Below are 17,505 nucleotides of genomic sequence, written 5' to 3' on the forward strand. Positions count from 1 at the left end.
AGAATTGGTTTAATTGAACCAGATTGGAGGGTTTTCAAGCATGAACAGCTTGTATAAGTCATCTCTATTTACATAGAGTTTGACTAGGCCACTCCAATACTTTTTTATTTTATTTGATTTTTTTTAGCTATTTAGAGGTGAACTTTTCTGCTGTACTTTAGATCATTATGCCGCTGCATCACACAAGCGCACTCGAGCTACAGGTCACAAGCTAATGGCCGGACTGTGGTTCAGGGTTTTCCACTAAAGAGCGTAATTTATGGTTCCATCAATTACAGCAAGTCCTGAAGCAGCAAAGCATTTACAGATATTCACACCAACGTCACCGTGTTTGATTGTTGGTATGATGCTCCAATTCTGAAATGCTTTTGTTGGTTTTGTGCCAGAAAAAGTTTCCCTTTGGTCAGATTCTTCTACTAAATATTTTCACAGAAGTATTTGGTAAATAACAGAGAAGATATGCTCCTGGATCATATTTTGGTATATGGTTCACCACCACTAGTCCATGTTTTCTCAATTTCTCTCACAAGCCTTCAAAAGGCTCTATTTACCCCATCCAGACCAATATACATTTGTTTCTCATCTGTTCTTGAATTTCTTTAGATCAGCAGACCTGTTGCTTTTTTTTTTTCTTTTTATGGGATTTTTCGCGGCTCTAGTGGCTCGCTTTTTATGAAAGTAGGCTGACAGGAAGGGGGGTGGAAGAGGGGGAGAGACATGCGGCAAAGGACCACGGGTCGGATTCTAACCCGGGTCGACCACGTCGAGGACTAAGGCCTCCGTATATGGGTCACGCTACCTGCTGCGCCACGAGTGTGCCCAAGACCTGTTGCTTTTTGAGACCTTTTAGCCTACTTCATGTTGACAGACAGGTGCAATTTAAATGATTTCTTGATTCTACAGATCAGGCTGTAATCACGCCACCCTACCCATAGAAAATAGTTTATCCCGATTAATTCATATTTCAATAAGTGGGGCCATTACCCTTTTTTTCCACTTAGAGAGCTAAACTAATTTATTTAACAATCTGAATATATAAGTGTGATAAAAGTGAAAGAATAAAAAAAAAAGAAAAAATATGAATGGTGTCTCACATTTTTTTACAGAACTGGAAAAACAGATGGCTCAAAAGCAGTCGTCTTTGGGTAACATCAAAATTCTTAATCAAAATATGCAATCTTGGGGGGAAAAAAAGCATTTGGATGAATTAAACACTGATTTCCCTGTGTATCTAAATGTTAAAGTTTCCCCAGCACCAAGGGGCCTTACAGAGACCCATATGAGTCAGCAACGAATGAATCAACTCAACCAGGAAAGCAGAAATAGCATTTTCACAGCCTCAAAGCAATATGTGGTCACACCCACATACCCGGGTGAACAAAGCACTATTAGTTACGAGGTTTCGGTGTCTGAACAAATCCTACCCCACACATTTCTACTTTTTAAGAAAAGTTATTAAGTATTTCTTTAAAAAAAAAAAAAAAAAAAAAAAATGGTGACATTTTAAAAATGGGAAGCTGAGGGTCAAAAAATGGTCATTCCAATCCCAAGATTCACTGTTTGAGGGGAAAAAGAAGGTTAGGAGGAAGATTTGTTGGGGCAGAAGTTAAGAAACACAAAATTAATAAGTTCCTGCATTTGATCTTATCACACCGGTCTGTTAAATTCAAGGCAACAACACAGAAATCACACTTACATTTATATATTTATTTCACATATTTACACGAGAGCAAGGGGGCGGAGTAGGACATGAGACAAGAGGTAAATTCAGCTCACGGGAGCGAAACTATGGCACAATGGGAACTGACACAAACAGGGCTAAAAATAGACGGAGGAGTGGTTTCTATTATGTTTAGGTGGATTATTAAAAACACAGTGCGACAGACACGTCTAAAGAGAGCAGTAAAAGACAAGTTTAAGACTTTGACATGTGAAATTCTGTGATCAAGATTTAGCAGGAAGTTTTTTTCCGAAAGCCACAAAGAGGCAAACCAAACATTCTGGCTGTTAATACATGATTTACTACGGAGCAATTACTGAAACTGTTTGCAGGTTAAAACAAGAAGCTCTGAAGTCCTTTAGTCTGACTTAAAAGTCTTGAAATGTAATGCTTGCAGCACTTACAGGATGGATTTAGGTATGTTAACGTGTTCTGAGTTGGATTAGCCTTGACCAGCAAGGCTTTAACATAAAATTAAAAGATGTGTGGTAACTAAAATATAAACAGAGCCGACATGATGAAACTAAAACCAGTTACACAGCGCAGGCAGCTGGAGCAAATAATGCATCTTGCTTCTTTGTGGTATGGGGAAAAAAAACTGCCCTCATCTGATCCATACACGTGGAAACCAGTACCAGTCTGAGATCCAAAAACAACGCCAGAGGAGAAAAGGGTGCTGAGCCGACCTCATAGCTCTTCCTCTGTTTTCACTTGCATGATGGTCTCCTGCTGTTCTGATTGTGCGATCTGATTCTCGTTGAAAAGCATATTAAACTGGATGTCGTTAAATTGGGAAATGTCAGGTGGGTAGTTTGTGTTGATGTTCGTATTCAGATATTGTACGAGGTTCGGATCGCTCAGATAGCACATCAACTCATTGAAGAGAGCCTGCTCGTCCTCGGCGGCGGGGTCCATCGTGACCGTTTCTACAGGAGCCACAATGGGGTGTTGGCTCTCATCTGATGGCATCACGTCTTGTGTCATCATGGGGAAGTTAAAGGTCTGCTCTGGAGCTGGTGCAGACTCTGCAGAAGAACATTACAAAAGGTTACACTACAGACAAAAATACATCTCCAACTAAACAGTTGTCTGATAAAATGTTTCCATGCAGAAAATATGGCATGATTTCTCATTTTGACATGATTCTTGGATTGATATTGGTGTTGAAACCAACGATACAGAGGCAAAGGTCCTGTGTTCCTACAGGTCATATTTTGACAAATTTTTATTCTGGAACTAAGTTGCTGCAATCTAGACTAAATTCTGATGTTCTGAGTTTACAGTCAGAAATACAACAATGAAGAGCTCAATATCATATATGGCTGCTGTATCTTCCAAAACAAATTGGGTGCAACATATTGCTATCACCAAAACAATTGTTGCACATTTAAATACAAAAAAGCTAATGGGAAACACAAAATGGTATATAAAGAGACGTTCAGATATTTAAAAAAGTTTAGATTTTTAGATTTACCAAACAAGATGGCTGTTTGTTATATGTATTTTGTACCAACATTTAGAGCACTGAAAGTTATCGGACAGTGACAGTTACAGCAACCGAGGAGAAAACTGAGGTAAGAGCTGAGGTGAGCGACGATGAGCTAAGTGGATTACCGAACATTGCTTTATTATTTATTTTTTAACCTTTCAGCTTCTCTCTGCCATGGAGCATATTGTATTTGGAAATTTTTGCAGCCTTTGGGAAACTTTGACACCAAGTTGGAATATTTTAAAAATAGAAAATACTGTATGCAGACAGCTATTACTGTTAGCATGCTAGCTGTGCTAACAATGCTAATTGCTAACAAAATTTAGTAAATCAAGTTTTGACTGTCTCCATAACTGTCTCCATCAGTAGTTGTTGACATGATTTCATTAAAAACAGTAAACATATGTTAAACTGAGCTGGTGTTACTTCTTTTATGTACGTACATAGTATGAATCTGCTTATAAATAACTGTTAGCTTGGCTGTTGCCAAGTAATTTTTAATGTAGCTGCTTTTCAGACCCTTTTATAAACTGAGCTGAGTAACTTAACTTTTAAAAGCTGTGGGGATTATTTATATTGGCTATGCAACAATATAAAAAAAACATCTAAACTAGTAGCATGCGAAATGTATTGCTACAATAAAATATTTAAATTAGGACATTAGGATAGGACTGAAACTGGAGCACATAAACTAGTAGCATATTTTCTAAACAAATATATGAACATTATCTTAATTTTTCACTTCATTAAAGCAACACTGTAAGTGTAAGTGTTTGACCTAAGTGTTAGATGAACTTGAGATATATTAAATGTTTCACATCAACATACAGCACTTGGCCTGTATCGATGCTCTGTGCGGGTTGCCCTTCTCAAAAACTAACCTATGTAACTTGGGTGAGTCGGTTTCGTCGCTGAATTGCCAGTAACAACAAAACAAAACAGATATAACACTTGCCTGATCACATGATATATTTTTCATTCTCTGATGTCGGATTTAATCTAGAGACGTGAATGTGACTTTTCTTTACGAGTAACCTCATGACTTAACCCTAACCTTTAAATACCGTTTGATATAACTCGTCCCTGTAATGCCTGCCTGACATGTCACATGAATTGTTTACAGGGACAGTTTCCTACTTCTTCATTCAGATTTCTGTACAGTTCAGCAAGCTGATGGGGCAGTTCATGCCATAGTCACATGTGATTCATGCATCATATGAACCGTAGGAGGAGAGCACGGTTATGCTGATTTTGGCGAATATGTTGTTTCAAAGCATGATTGACCTTTTGGTACAGCTTTCAGTGGCAATGTTAAAATAAAAAACAACCTCCTTAATTAAAAAAAAAAAAAAAAACACCCTGTCATGAACAATATGTCAACAGTGAGAGCAACTCATTCATTTTGGTTTCTCTGGAGGTCAAGTCGGCAAACAAACAAGAAAAGTGTCTTTTGTCATGTGTGGGAGGTGTAAAATAATAAAGACATGTTGTTGACAGGGTTCTTGTGTCGTGCCACCTGGCTCTAAGTCCCAGCTGAATGCAATGAACATGAATTAGTCATTGGCTGAATTGAGTGTAAACAGCCATGCCGATTATTTGAGAACCGAATGTAAACCTGATGACATGATTTACTTTTTAAGCTTTTAGCTTCTTCGTGTGATAAAGCAGATGACCAATTAAGCCACTGTGCACCATATTTCCCTTTTTGATGCTTAAAAATTAAATTTTCCCCACTTAATTGAACTGATAACACTGCCTGTTAGTAAAATAATCCTAATTTATATTTTTTGTTTATTCTCCCAAAAGAAAAAAAAAAAAAATCAGCTGATCGTTGAGTCACTCAGTTCTGACAGGTATTAATTAGTCATTTCACTACTTCGCCTTTTCATCCTTTGCCTTTTTAGGTCGTTGAGTGTTTAGTGTTGAATACTAATTCAAAGCAGTACTGTATTATCTAGTAATCTATCCATCCATCTACTGCAAGAAAATGTGGTCATATGATATGGACAAAGAATGTCTATGAACAAGTGATTGTTTTTACAGCGTCTCAAAAGGTGTTAAGATTTAGAAATCTCAATTTTAAGCCTTCAAATCATTAAAAAGTCCAGATTTTTTCAAAACTATATCTTAAATTACACTTAGGTGCATCATGACATGTATACATTTGTTCACTTTGATCATTTTGTTTAATGAGCAAGTAAGTTTATGTATGGACTTATTGTGTATTTAGATCAAAACATTCTTGTGACCTTATCCATGGTTTAAGTGTTCATTTAACACGGTTAGGCCTGAAAGCAGAGATTATAATGGATACCCAAAACGTTAAGGTTATAAGATTTGCTGTAAGTTTTAAAAAGGCTTTGAATTTTAGTAAACTACATATAAAAACACCAAATTATGTCTACATTTCTTAAATTATTATGTGAGATAAATACTATCTGGTTAACCATGATGTTTTTATACATCATGGTGGAGAATAACAGCATTAAAAACTGTCCTAAAAGGACTTTGGTTTGATCAAGATAAAAAATACTAGACAAATTGTTTTGTTTTGTTTTTTCATAAAAAGAAGTGTCTGCTTTAATTATTATTACTGCTTTAAATTTTTACACACACTACGTCTGGCGCTCCTATTTTTGTCTCTCACATAGTCTGGTCATTTTCAGATGAGGCAACTAATCATGGCCCGTCTTCCCCTCGTTGACGGTTTTGAGGATGTGGTTGCGTGAATTTGCTGAAGCTGTAAAACGAACAAAAATAACGGGGGATTTCTTTTGTTGACAGTTAGGGCGCATCATGGTCCGGTTTCTGTTATTTAACAAAAAAATGCAGAACTGCAGTAGGTTGTGAATGGTTCCAACATTTAAAACCCTTACACACTCAGTTTGCTCAGCTTTAACGGAGTCATTGTCAATCTTAGTCGCTCCTGAAAAATAAACAGATTGAAAGCAGAACTCTCACCTGTCACACTGATGTCCCTTTTTATTGTGGCTCTCTTCCGTTTCACTTCATAGGGATCTGAAACATAAGGCAGCAACTCTTGAATTAACCCGATGCGGTTCTAGAACCTGCTCTACCTGTTTTCTGGTTAAAGTTTGACCAACAAACTGTAACCTGACTGACCGGGGTTGTGTGGCAGGTACGTGAAGGGCACAGGTTCGCTCTCCATCTGGTCCGAGACGCGGCGCAGGACGACTCCGACCTCGACCTCCTCCGTGATGTCTTGGTCCTGGTAGGGGGGGGTTTTGAACACGATGGCTATCTGCCGGTGGACGTCTGTCTGAGCAAACTCCCCATTTGCCTTCCACGAACCTTGCCTGAAGATGATCTCTATGTCATCTGGGGATTAGTGAAAAGAAAAAATAAATAAACTGTAAAACACTGCTTGAATCCCAGCAACAATAGTAGACTTAATCCCGTGATATTTTGTGCTTCAAAGTAAATAACTGATTATATTTTCAGTAGCAGAAAACATAAACAGGCCTGTGTAGATATAGTACCATCTCTGTTATGCAGAACTAGATTTCTGTTTTGAATCTACAGTTGGCAAGCTCACTCAGCACGTAAATGAAGGAGCAGCCTGGCTCCCTGAGCAGATAGCCCAACTAATTAATCTGCCAATATCGGCTTGATATCGCTGTGTTGGTCCATTCTGAGCAAAAAGCCAATAAGGATAATATTAAGCGCAACAGGAACATTTATTCTCAACGTTTGCTTAAATCTAACCCCAACCCTCTGGCAAGTCTGTGTGCAGGTTGTAAAGGCTTGTTGTGGTGAAAATGGATAAATTAATAAAGGACTCGCAATTTCAACGTTTACTTTACTCTATATATCAGAATACCAACGGTATAATAGGTTAAACAATGATAAAACAATACTAGATTTTAGCAGCAATAGAAATAGTTGCATTTGTTTCTGTTGGTAAGAATAGTAAACAGATCATGTCAAACTTCTATGTAATTTTTTTTTACCATGATATTGTACAAAAAAAAAACAAGGTATGGTTATTTTACTGTCAGGATCTCTAACCAACCTGTTAATTTACAGCCATAACTAATTTGCAGTGTTTGTCCTTCACTGGGCTTTTGGTTACATAAAAGCATAATAGATACTAAAAAAGGGGTAAAACACAGATACAAAACAAAGTAAAGCTAAAACACTCGTTAAGACTTAACAATAAAAAAGTCATTGTTAATAAAACAATACCAAAAGAATTATGGGGATTTTTTTAAACTATATAGTTGATCCATGTTAATATTGAATTTATTTCAGTTTATTTTCCTACTACAACCCAAAATTACAATGGTTCTTGCCTCGAGGCACTTTATGTACAGGTCTAATTCATGTGCAGGTATACAGAATCCACGTCATTTTAGATCAATAAAACTTTATAACAATCCAATCCAACCATATAGTTGCATTCAGGTCCAACTACACACAGTGTGATTTGATCCTAATTGTAATATAGCACTATCAAAGTCAGTCAACCCTTTAATGCCGGTAGATAAGTTATCTAAAAGGTGTCCGGCTGATTGCACTGAAATTTACTCTTCGGTTTGGTTATATTTTAAGCACAGGCTCATAACCTGGCATCCAAGTCCACAGCATTTGGCTCCAGGCAGAAATAAATCTTTGAACTTTCTTAATTGTTCATGTGAAACTGTATCAAGCGGCGTGTAAAAGAACGTATCTCTACATGTAGAAAGGTCTGTGAATTATTTATTCTATGCATGTTTACTATCCCCGTCTTATTTTTTTAATAGGTCCATTCTGTGGTGTTGGCTTTTTTTTTCTTTATATGTATATAATAAGTTGAAATTTAATTTGAAAGTGAAAAAAAAAAAGTCTCTGTCACCTTTCTGCACTTTGTCACACAGCATGTAGACCTCCGTCTTGCCCCTGCAGGACCCTCTGTTCAGGTTCAATTGGCAGATCTTCAGCTCCGACGTAGTCGTGGCCTCTTCACGAAACCACACAACACAAAGGGTGAGTTCAATTCATCGTAGCACGTGCTGGAAAGGAGTCATCAGGAAGTGTTTGGCGATCCCTTACTCTTGTCATAAATCGGTTTGGAGACGACTGGGAAGAGAGAGTCCTTCCTGCCGTCATCCCACTCGAGCGTGCACTCGAAACACAAACGCACTGCGTTCATGTCCATGTCCTCAATGCCCTTAGTGTGAGCATCTGAGGGAGACAGGGGGGGGGACGGTAAGCATAGTGTCTGTTTAGCGATTCAGAACTGTTTAAAAAAAAATTGAGAAAATGTAATTATATATTTAAGGGTGTGCAGCTCACTCTTAAAAGGGTCGATATTTTGGCTTCTCCTCTTCTGAAGTGAGGCTTCCAGCTCTTTCCTCCTCACACACTGGATGCCGAGATTGGCAAAGCTGCACATTTAAACAAGTAAGTTGTAAAAACACAGGGAATTAATGCTTTGTGTGCAATCAGAAGGACTAATAAGGAAATTATTCAGCACAAAGCGGGCTTATGGATGTTCACCTGTGACGCCGGGTGGTATGAGGGTTAAAGCAGACCACACAGACCCCTGAGCCGGCTGTACAGTCTTTACCCACGAGGCAGTGGGGGTGAGGCCGGTGGGGAATGTCTTTGGTGACCAGAGAAACCCTAACTGTGACCTTCTTTATGTGGTCAATTGGACCCTGAATCTGAAAGAGAGAAGGACAGAAGAAAATGGTGAGTGCTGAGAACAAAGATGAGCTGTTAGAACCAGACAAGTACAGCGCTGGCCACATTTATTGGTACCCTGGTGAAGAAAGGTGTGTATAAAGCTATAAAATAAAATCCTCTTTTATTGAACTCTGAAAAAAAAAACAAAAAAAACCTAAAAATCCAACCTTTAGTCGGAGTACAAATGCCGCTATGGGAGATGGTCGGTCGAGATTAGACTACAGTGACATTTTAAAGTATCTAATTTTGTGTTTTTACATTAATCAGAGTACTTCTAATTAGGCCACAAATTTCTGGTTGGTGTCCAAACTTTTTTGCCACATGAGGGAAAATTGTCAGGATGAAAGTCCTCGCTTGGCCACAAGAATTATTTTTCAATCAGAAATGCAGAAACAGTTTAGCCAGCGTGAGGTCCCATATTTATTGTGCAGTTGGCAGATAAGAGAGGTAAACAGCAACCTCTAAAGAGACCTGCAGGGAGGGGCTGCACCTGGGCATCGCTGACTCTCCATAACAACCATTAGACTAGGGCTGGTATCATCTGGTATCATCTAGGATGAGCCCATTTGATGCAATTCTCAATACATAGCTCAGCTTGATTTGACTCCAATATCGATATTTATTACAAATTAATGCTCAAAGTCATTCAATCAACAAAACCAGCCCAATATTATATTTGTGTTTTATTTATTTATTGAACACTGATATATTAACAGGAAAATAAAGTGCTTTAGGTTCAACGCATTTAACGTATCACTGAAGCCAAAAATGTGCCCAAACATCTGATTTTCCACAAATGCATCTCACTTGTACTTCCTCGCTGTGAACAGTAATGGCGCGCTGTAATAACGCCCCCTAGGGGTTGGGAGGTATGCCGATATTGAAAACCAGAATATCGATATTAAATAGTTTTTAAAAACATCGATATTAATCTTTGTATCGATTTTTATGCACAGCCCTACATTAGACACTATGCAAGAAAAATAAGACTTTTCTGCCCCACCATCAAACAGGTAAGCGTGTATGATATGCAAAAACACATTTGTTTAAAATTGCGTTTGGCTGTTCTAGTTAAACTGTTCTACTGTTTTTAATGTTCTTTTTTGTTTCTACATTGTATCCCTACTTGCTTTTATTCTGTTTTATTTTCCTATATTTTAATCATGTAAAGCACTTTGCATTGTCTCTGTACTGAATTGTGCTATATAAATAAATTTGCCTTGCTTTGCCTTGCATGAGTTTTTTTTTTTTTTTTTTTTTTGCGTAATAAACACTCCAGCTTGGAAAAAGGTACAAAGGATGAATATATATAAAAGCACGTTCTGCCCACTGTTCACTACAGTAGATAATCTGTAATGCTATAGGACCATTTACCTCCTGAAGACCCAGGGAACCTTGTTAGAGCACTGGGTCAATTCAATTCAGTTCAGTTTGTTTATAACGCGCCAATTCACAAAATGTCATCATCAAGGCTCTTTTAAAAATCTGTTATAAAGAGAAATTGGTTAAAATGTTTCATATTGAAGGAAACTCAGCAGAATGGATCGAGTCACTGATCTGCAGCATTTTCTCCTCCTGCATGAGCATGAAGCGACAGTAGACAATCGCTAGCATTGCATTGTCTTTGCAGCAATCCCTCATACCGAGCATGCAAAGTCTTGAGCTCTTTGAAGAAAAAAAAAAGTTCCTTCATAAAACCCTGGTGGTAAAGTGAAAATGGGTCATCACTTGCAAGTCATCAACCCTAAACACAGAAATAGTTTAGAGACAAACGAAACCTTCCTCCATGGCCACTAAGTCCCCAGAACCTAAATCCTATAGAAGACCAAAGGGTTTAGCTGAAGAGAAAAGATCAAAAGAGGAGCCAGGACTGGATGATGGTCAAAGATCACTCCATCTCTATGCTCCATCCTTGTGAAGCATTTTACGAGAAAATTAGGCGCTGTCCCATTGGCAGAAACCGGGTTCTACAAGGTATGGACAGCACCAGGGATTTTATTTAAAAAAAAGACAAATGACAAAAAAAAAAAAAATCTACATAAATTACTTCTTTAATCTGGGATCACCACTGAACTAATAAACTCTAATTACAGGTTAGATTTTTCATAACTGTTCATTGCCATATAGCAAAAAAAAAATGCATTCAGCGAGACCAAACGGTTAATTTGTTGATTACATTTAAAAAAAACATCCCACAGTACAGATACCCTTAGAGTAAATTCTCCTTGGAAAGAGATTCATTATTAAGAGGCCTTGTTATTTTTCCAGCTATTATCAGAATAACCTGTTGATCTAGTTTAGATGCAGTTCTGCATATTTAAGCCTCTCCCATTTCTCCTTTTGAAAGCGGCTCTTCTTTCATCGCTCTCTCTCACAGTCCATCTTTCTCTGCTGTCGTTTCTAAAGCTGCGTTCTTCTACGTGCTGAGTGGGCATGTGAGAGTGTGTGGGTGAGAGGGTGTCAAAGTGTTTTTTGTTTTTTTTTAAAGAAACAAAGGGGATAAACCCTGAGTGTCTGACCACAGTGGGGCTGGGATTTGCGGGGACTTTCTAATCGATGATTATCGACCACATCCTCACAACTCCGCCCCCATTTCCAGGGGCTCACAACAGAGAGCAACAGTTGTTGTTATCCTTCCTAACCATCTCTGGGGGGGGGCTTGTAAACTCCCCATATAAGTTGCAAAACCAAAATTAAACGAGTACCTCTATTGTGGGCTGCGTCTTGTTGTTATCGGTGCTGGACGCCCCCAGGATGCTGCCAGCCGAGCGCCCTTCACACTCGTAGCGAAACCTCATTCCCCTGTCCTTGGGCTCCTCCACCACCACCAACCCGGGCTTTTCCATGAGCTGCTCCAGCATGTTAGTGTTGCTTTGAAGGCCTTGTGAAGGAACGGAGCCTTTGGCGGTCAGCGAGCAGGACGGGCCCCGACCTCGACCTAGGTGGGAAGGATGACCAGATGCCATCTCTCGCAGCGGGGCGGGGCTAGGCTGAGGGGAAAAATGAAGAAGAGTTAAAGATTTCGACATGGAGAAACATTTAAACCTTCTTTTTGTTCATCACAGAGGCTTTAGTTGGCAACTCGTTTGCTACAAGAAAGGACATTTTAACAAACATGTCTTATGTTGATTTTTTTTTTTTTTAATGCAAGGCCACCAAAAGTCTGCGCACAAAATAAAATCTTCTCAAAGAGGACTCTGTTGGGTACAAAACCAAAAGAAGAAAAACTACTGTATTAAAAAAAACTGGACAATTGTGTTGCATTTTTTATTTGAAAACACGTAAAATCTTTGTGGACTGTGAGTACTTTCAACGTGAAGATTTTGGCTTGCAAGGAAAACAGTTTGATGAACTGTTGCTTCACACCCAGCAGAAATTCGTGGGCAATTACAGAGCTCTGGTTTGACTTGCTGGTACCGATTTCTCTTTAACAACTGTACCAAACTCTGTTTAACGGGTTTTTTTCAAGCCTTCTCGTGGTGATCGATCAGTAATTATCCATGTTAGGGACAAAGGCGATGTTAGGCCGTGTGTGAAAGAGTCCTCACTGTAAAACAGGGTTTTACTATTTCAAAACAAAGACAAACTGATGTCAAAGTTGACATTTTCCTTCAGCGTCTTATACTATCAATTAGCACTGTTAGTATTACTAAAACGATAGTTTTTGTGATTTATAAAATGTTGCCAACATCTGTAGACCCCATTCAGCCTTCCTGTTATCTGCTGAAATCCGAAATCCTTGCTCTCTCCCTTTCCTGGGCATCTTTAGATATTTCATCTACTTCAAAAAATGCAACTCTTCATCTGACTTCACCGGATTTGCTGAGAAGGCAGATTATATATATATATATATATATATATATATATATATATATATATATATATATATATATATATATATATATATATATATATATATATATATATATATATATATATATATATATATATATATATATATATATATATACAGTTATGTTTTGACATCTCGCAAAGATGGAAGCAGTTGATATAAAATAGCTGTGAATCATAAACCAAAAATATCACGTGATTTTTTTCACTAAAATCCTGATCTTATCACAAAAAACTCCTGTCCCCAAAAGAGATCTTTAATCTCTTTGAACCTCCCACATGTTCTCACTATTTCAGACTACATAAGCGATACAAGTGTAATCTGATTACATTTACGCAAATGTACAAGAAAAAAAAATGTGCGGCATAACTTTGAATCAGTAAGCATCTTCTTACCCCTCAGACGTGAATTACCGCAGCAGCTAATACAAGCTCCATCTCCACACGTACACCATCAGTTTCACTGCGTTCAAACTCAGAAAACAATATCTACATACAGCTTAAAAAACACCAGAGACTGAGTTGTGCATCAGTGGCGTTCCACAGCAGGCTGCTTGTTTATTCCATCCTACATGTGCTTTCTATCACCGAACACCGTTAAGCATGTGCTCCCCCTGACTCCTCCCAGCACATCTGATGTGTATTTTTTTCCGTTACACCACAGACAAACCAAGCTTTTCCGGTCCCACTCGCACTCATTTCGTTTCATTTTTGCTGTTCCCCCCCAACCCCCCCCTTTTCTCTCTCTTCCCTTATTGATATCTGCAAAGCTGAGGATCCTCTCCAGAGTGAAGCCCTAACCCTACAGAGAGCTTCACCAAACTCTACTGACCCAACAACCAACCTTGATGGAACAAAGAGCTGAAGGAGTAGCCCTTAATCAGCCCGGGAGCTCATTAAAGCGTCGCCTCAGAGATCAGGGTTGGCGCTCCTCGGCAGACGTGAGATCATCTCTCACGACATCCTACAGAGCGTCTGCCCATCGCAGTGCAGCTTGGAGGCCCCAGCTCGCTGTAAAACACTCACTAACATGCAAACAAAAGAAACGAGGGCCGACATAGAAGTAACAGGAAGTTTGACGTTTGAACCACCAATAGCAGGAGGAGATGCTGAGCAGGGAAGAGAAAAAAAAAAGCAACCTTTAACCCTCGGTGGGTTTGGCTTATTAACAGCCAGACTGCAAACAGGAGTCAGATTACACATTTTCCAAGATGACGTGCTCCTTTCTCTGCAGAGAGGCACGCTGTGAGGGTGCGCCTCAGACTGAGAGCTGCGTTCACTCACACCAAAATGCCCACATGGATCCACCGAACACAGACGGTGAAACCACTTTACATAAGCTTCCCTTCAGTTTGGCTTGTCTGTGCAGGCTGCAGCATCACCACAGCCTTATCAGATTACCACATCTCTGATCTGGCCGCTGCCTGGAAATCACGTGCCTTCTGCTAAGAGTCTGACCTGTAAGTGCTGCCCAGCAGCTGCTCGGGGGGGGGGAACAACAGAAACTTGCAAGCCTAATCAACCGGCTTTTCAGTGCTTTCTCAACCCGCAGTCCGGAAAACAGCAGCAGCCGCCACAGGAAAAAAAAAAAAAGGAAGATGACCAGAAGCAACCGGGGCTGAATCATGTACTGTTGCAATCATATAACGCTTGATAATAAAAAGATAAACGTATTAGCATCCTCACATTGTGTGTGTGTCAGGTTATCCAAAATCAGCATTATACCTCAAATAACAGAGAAACAAGAACTCAAATAGGATTATTCAAATATTAATGCCCATAATTGACAGTCAGGTGTATAGAACTCTGACGGCATAGATTACATTTAACATTTCATTATTAGTTTCAGGGTATAAACTAAGAAAAAGGGTCTAGATCATAAAACCATTTCCCATGGTCTGTGGAGCTTTATTTGCATGGGTTCAATGGATTAAATTTCCCCAATCAAATTTAGCTGACTACCTCCTGTGTCATCATAATAGTGGTTTTTCCCAGAATTCGGCTACAGATATTTTTATCTAAGCATTACTTAGGCAAAATGTCTTTATTTGCATTTACGCAATTATTCATGCTTTGTGCTACAATCCACTTTAGAAAAGCACATTTCATATTACAAGTAAAAAAAAAAAAACTAGTACAGGAGTAAAAGATAATTGGTTATGTGTAAGAAAACTTAATAACTAATGTACAAGAGAGTTGCAACTTTTGCAAGCAATTTAGCATCGTGAATATTTTTCAAGCCCACGTTTTTAGCCTTTTTTATTTTCAGACAAAAGCAAAACAAACCCTCTTTGTAAGCAGAAAACATGAGGTAGAAAATAGGGGTAGGAAACAGACCAGGACACATGAAGGAAAGTGTTTTGTGCTAAAACAACCAAATCATTACTCACTGCGGTGCCTCTGGATACCAGCACTGGTCTGGATGAAGACTGGGGGGGATAGCTGTTCTGGGTATGAAAGCTCTGGCAGTAAGGGTCCAGAGGAGGAGGCGGCGGGCCGGGAAGGGGATTGATCATTTCTGAAATTAGGTCTGTGTGCAAAACAAAGACAAAGTAATAAATGCCGAGCTACTTCAGTCTGAGAAATGAAGGCTGCGTTTTATCTAATCATATTGGAAGAATGTAAACAACATGCTACAGTGAAATGTCTGCATGCTAATTCATATTTATATCACGGAAAAAAGCTGTTTTTTTACTAGAAGTGTATTTAATAATTTAGCTTTTCCACATTTTATGACATTACAACCACAAACTTCAATGCTTTTTATTGTTTTTTGCGTTTGATTCTCATATCTAGACACTGACATTTTCGCCTGTTCTTGTTTGCAAAACAGCGTTACTCAAACTTAATAGAGAGGCCCTGAGAGCATCAGTGTGGAAGTTGTGCTGCCACATAATCTGAATGTAGGCCCGGACTTTGACTAGGCCACACTAAGACATGAATAGGCTTTGATCTAAATATTTCAGCTCTGACCGCATGTTCAGTGTCATCGTCCTGCTGGAAGGTGAAACTCCTTTTGCAGCCTCTAACTTGCTTTCTCTCTGCATACCAATCAACCCCCCCAAACATTATGCAGCCTCCGCCATATGTGGAAAATATATGACAACAGCCGACGCGGTATCGGTGGTGTCAGGATCCTGTAGAGGGTTGCTTTTTTTTTAATGCCACATGTGAGCACTTTGCATGCGGGGCAAAAAGTTAAATTGTGGTCTCAGGTTGGGTGACACGCTGCACTCTGATTGGATGTGGCCCATCATGTCTAACGTGTGTCAAAGTGGCTTCCTGCATCCCAAGATGCAGAAAAGTAAACAAAGCAAAGATCTGAACCCTAAACAATAAATCCCGGACCTGATAACTCATACATTTCATATTTTATGTGAAAATCTGAAGGGGGGGCCTATATGGATTGTGGTGACATGTGTTTCTTAAGGTTTTAAATTGTGGTTGCAATAAATAAAGCGTCAAAATATGCAAATTAAGGAGGCCGAGGAAGTATTCTCACACATTCTCTGCTCTGCTTGCACGTATATTAGACAAAACGATGGACGCGCGCATATTTGTTTTTAACTTGCAGGTTTCATGCAACTCGCTTAAGTAATTAAACACTGTTTACTCCGAGTGTAGGCTGAGGTCAAGTCAGGACACAACACAACGATCTGCCATGCCTCTGTGGATCTAGAGGGTTAAACCATAAAAAAAAATAGAACTCACCGAGATCTCTATTGGCAGAAATACTTAGACTGGGTGTTGGCTCCTGTGCTGTGACAAATAATATACATTTTTTTATTAGTAATCCCACGTCTGAGGAAGACAACGATTAGATAAGCCTAAGCAGGAAAGAAACATCAGAAGTACCTTTAAAGAAGTCCATGTCTCTCATCTCATGCGAGGAGGTAGTGAAGACCTTGATGTCGGCCACGGTGCGTGCGTGGGAGTCGCGTCTCCAACCCGGATGAGTCCAGCCGCTGTTCCGCTCCTGCTGTCCGCCCAGGAAACCCGTCAGCGTCGACCTTCAGTCCGGTCGCCTGGCCCTGAGCGTGTGTCGGAGCTCTGAAGAGGTGCCGATCCGCCTTGAAGACATGCGTGAAACGCTGGGAGAGGCGAAGTTTTGCTCCGGCTCCGCGTTTCCGCAGCGGCTCTGATTGGCCGCTGCGCCGCGCGGAAATCCCCCGAGCCTCGCGTCACCTCTCCCGCGGGAACCCCCTCCTCCTCTCCGCCTCCTCCTCCTCCTGCAGCCGGAGAGAGCGGCAGCGGAGTTTGACAAAAATGTTACGCTCCAGTTGATTTGGATATTTTGGCGTCTTCGGCACAACGGAGACGTGTTTTTTTTTTTTTTTTTAACTTTACAAGGTCATCTGAGCTCGGCGCTCTTTGCCTTCGGGTTGAACCTCGCTTATCGCTTCTCATGCAAAACTATTTGAAAACCAAATCAGCTCCACATGGACACTTATGTTTATTACAACAGCAGGGCTGAGCCAAGACTTTCACATTTCTCCTGGTTGCATCAGCCCCTGATCCCGCTTGTTATCCCCGCTTCCTTGAAACCAAAAGAAAACTCGCAGTGGCTCATTTTCCTCACCAATAACCTCTCTGCACGTTTAGCAATCCTCTCCTCCCCCCTTCAAAGATGACGGGTTTAACACATTTTTTTTTTTTTTTTTTTTTTTTTTGCGGAAGCAGTCGTTTGCAGGAGCAGCAGCGACACCTGCTGGTCGCGAAGAGAGAATGGACGATTTAAAGGAAAAGGAAAACGAAA

General features: G+C 39.7%; 1 protein-coding gene across 3 annotated transcripts; it reads right to left on the reverse strand.

The window, feature by feature from the left end:
• Nucleotides 1-1,686: 1,686 nt before the first annotated feature.
• On the reverse strand, nucleotides 1,687-17,377 carry relb (v-rel avian reticuloendotheliosis viral oncogene homolog B). Of its 3 annotated transcripts, XM_012881192.3 has the most exons (11): nucleotides 16,605-17,377; nucleotides 16,461-16,508; nucleotides 15,140-15,279; nucleotides 11,603-11,887; nucleotides 8,709-8,875; nucleotides 8,505-8,596; nucleotides 8,262-8,393; nucleotides 8,065-8,169; nucleotides 6,333-6,548; nucleotides 6,171-6,227; nucleotides 1,687-2,745 (listed from the first exon to the last, which is right to left on the reverse strand). In XM_012881192.3, the coding sequence occupies exons 1-11, from the start codon at nucleotides 16,627-16,629 to the stop codon at nucleotides 2,408-2,410; spliced, it is 1,605 nt and encodes a 534-aa protein (XP_012736646.2). In that variant the 5' UTR covers nucleotides 16,630-17,377; the 3' UTR covers nucleotides 1,687-2,407. The 3 variants fall into 3 exon arrangements, with proteins under 3 accessions (XP_012736646.2, XP_012736647.2, XP_021163569.2); XM_012881193.3 differs by lacking the exons at nucleotides 15,140-15,279; nucleotides 16,461-16,508; nucleotides 16,605-17,377 and adding an exon at nucleotides 13,594-13,945; XM_021307894.2 differs by lacking the exons at nucleotides 15,140-15,279; nucleotides 16,461-16,508; nucleotides 16,605-17,377 and adding an exon at nucleotides 13,146-13,465.
• Nucleotides 17,378-17,505: the final 128 nt, after the last annotated feature.

Source organism: Fundulus heteroclitus, chromosome 18 (assembly GCF_011125445.2).
Source record: "Fundulus heteroclitus isolate FHET01 chromosome 18, MU-UCD_Fhet_4.1, whole genome shotgun sequence".
In the NCBI taxonomy this organism is placed as follows: Eukaryota; Metazoa; Chordata; class Actinopteri; order Cyprinodontiformes; family Fundulidae; genus Fundulus; species Fundulus heteroclitus.

What these genes read in the sequence shown, in the direction of transcription:
- relb (XM_012881192.3), bottom strand. Translation starts at nt 16,629, where the DNA reads ATGAGAGACATGGACTTCTTTAAAG. An exon ending in TTCTGCCAATAGAGATCTCG is followed by an intron (nt 15,280 to 16,460) that starts GTGAGTTCTATT and finishes TTTTGCACACAG; the next exon opens with ACCTAATTTCAGAAATGATC. An exon ending in CATACCACCCGGCGTCACAG is followed by an intron (nt 8,597 to 8,708) that starts GTGAACATCCAT and finishes TTAAATGTGCAG; the next exon opens with CTTTGCCAATCTCGGCATCC.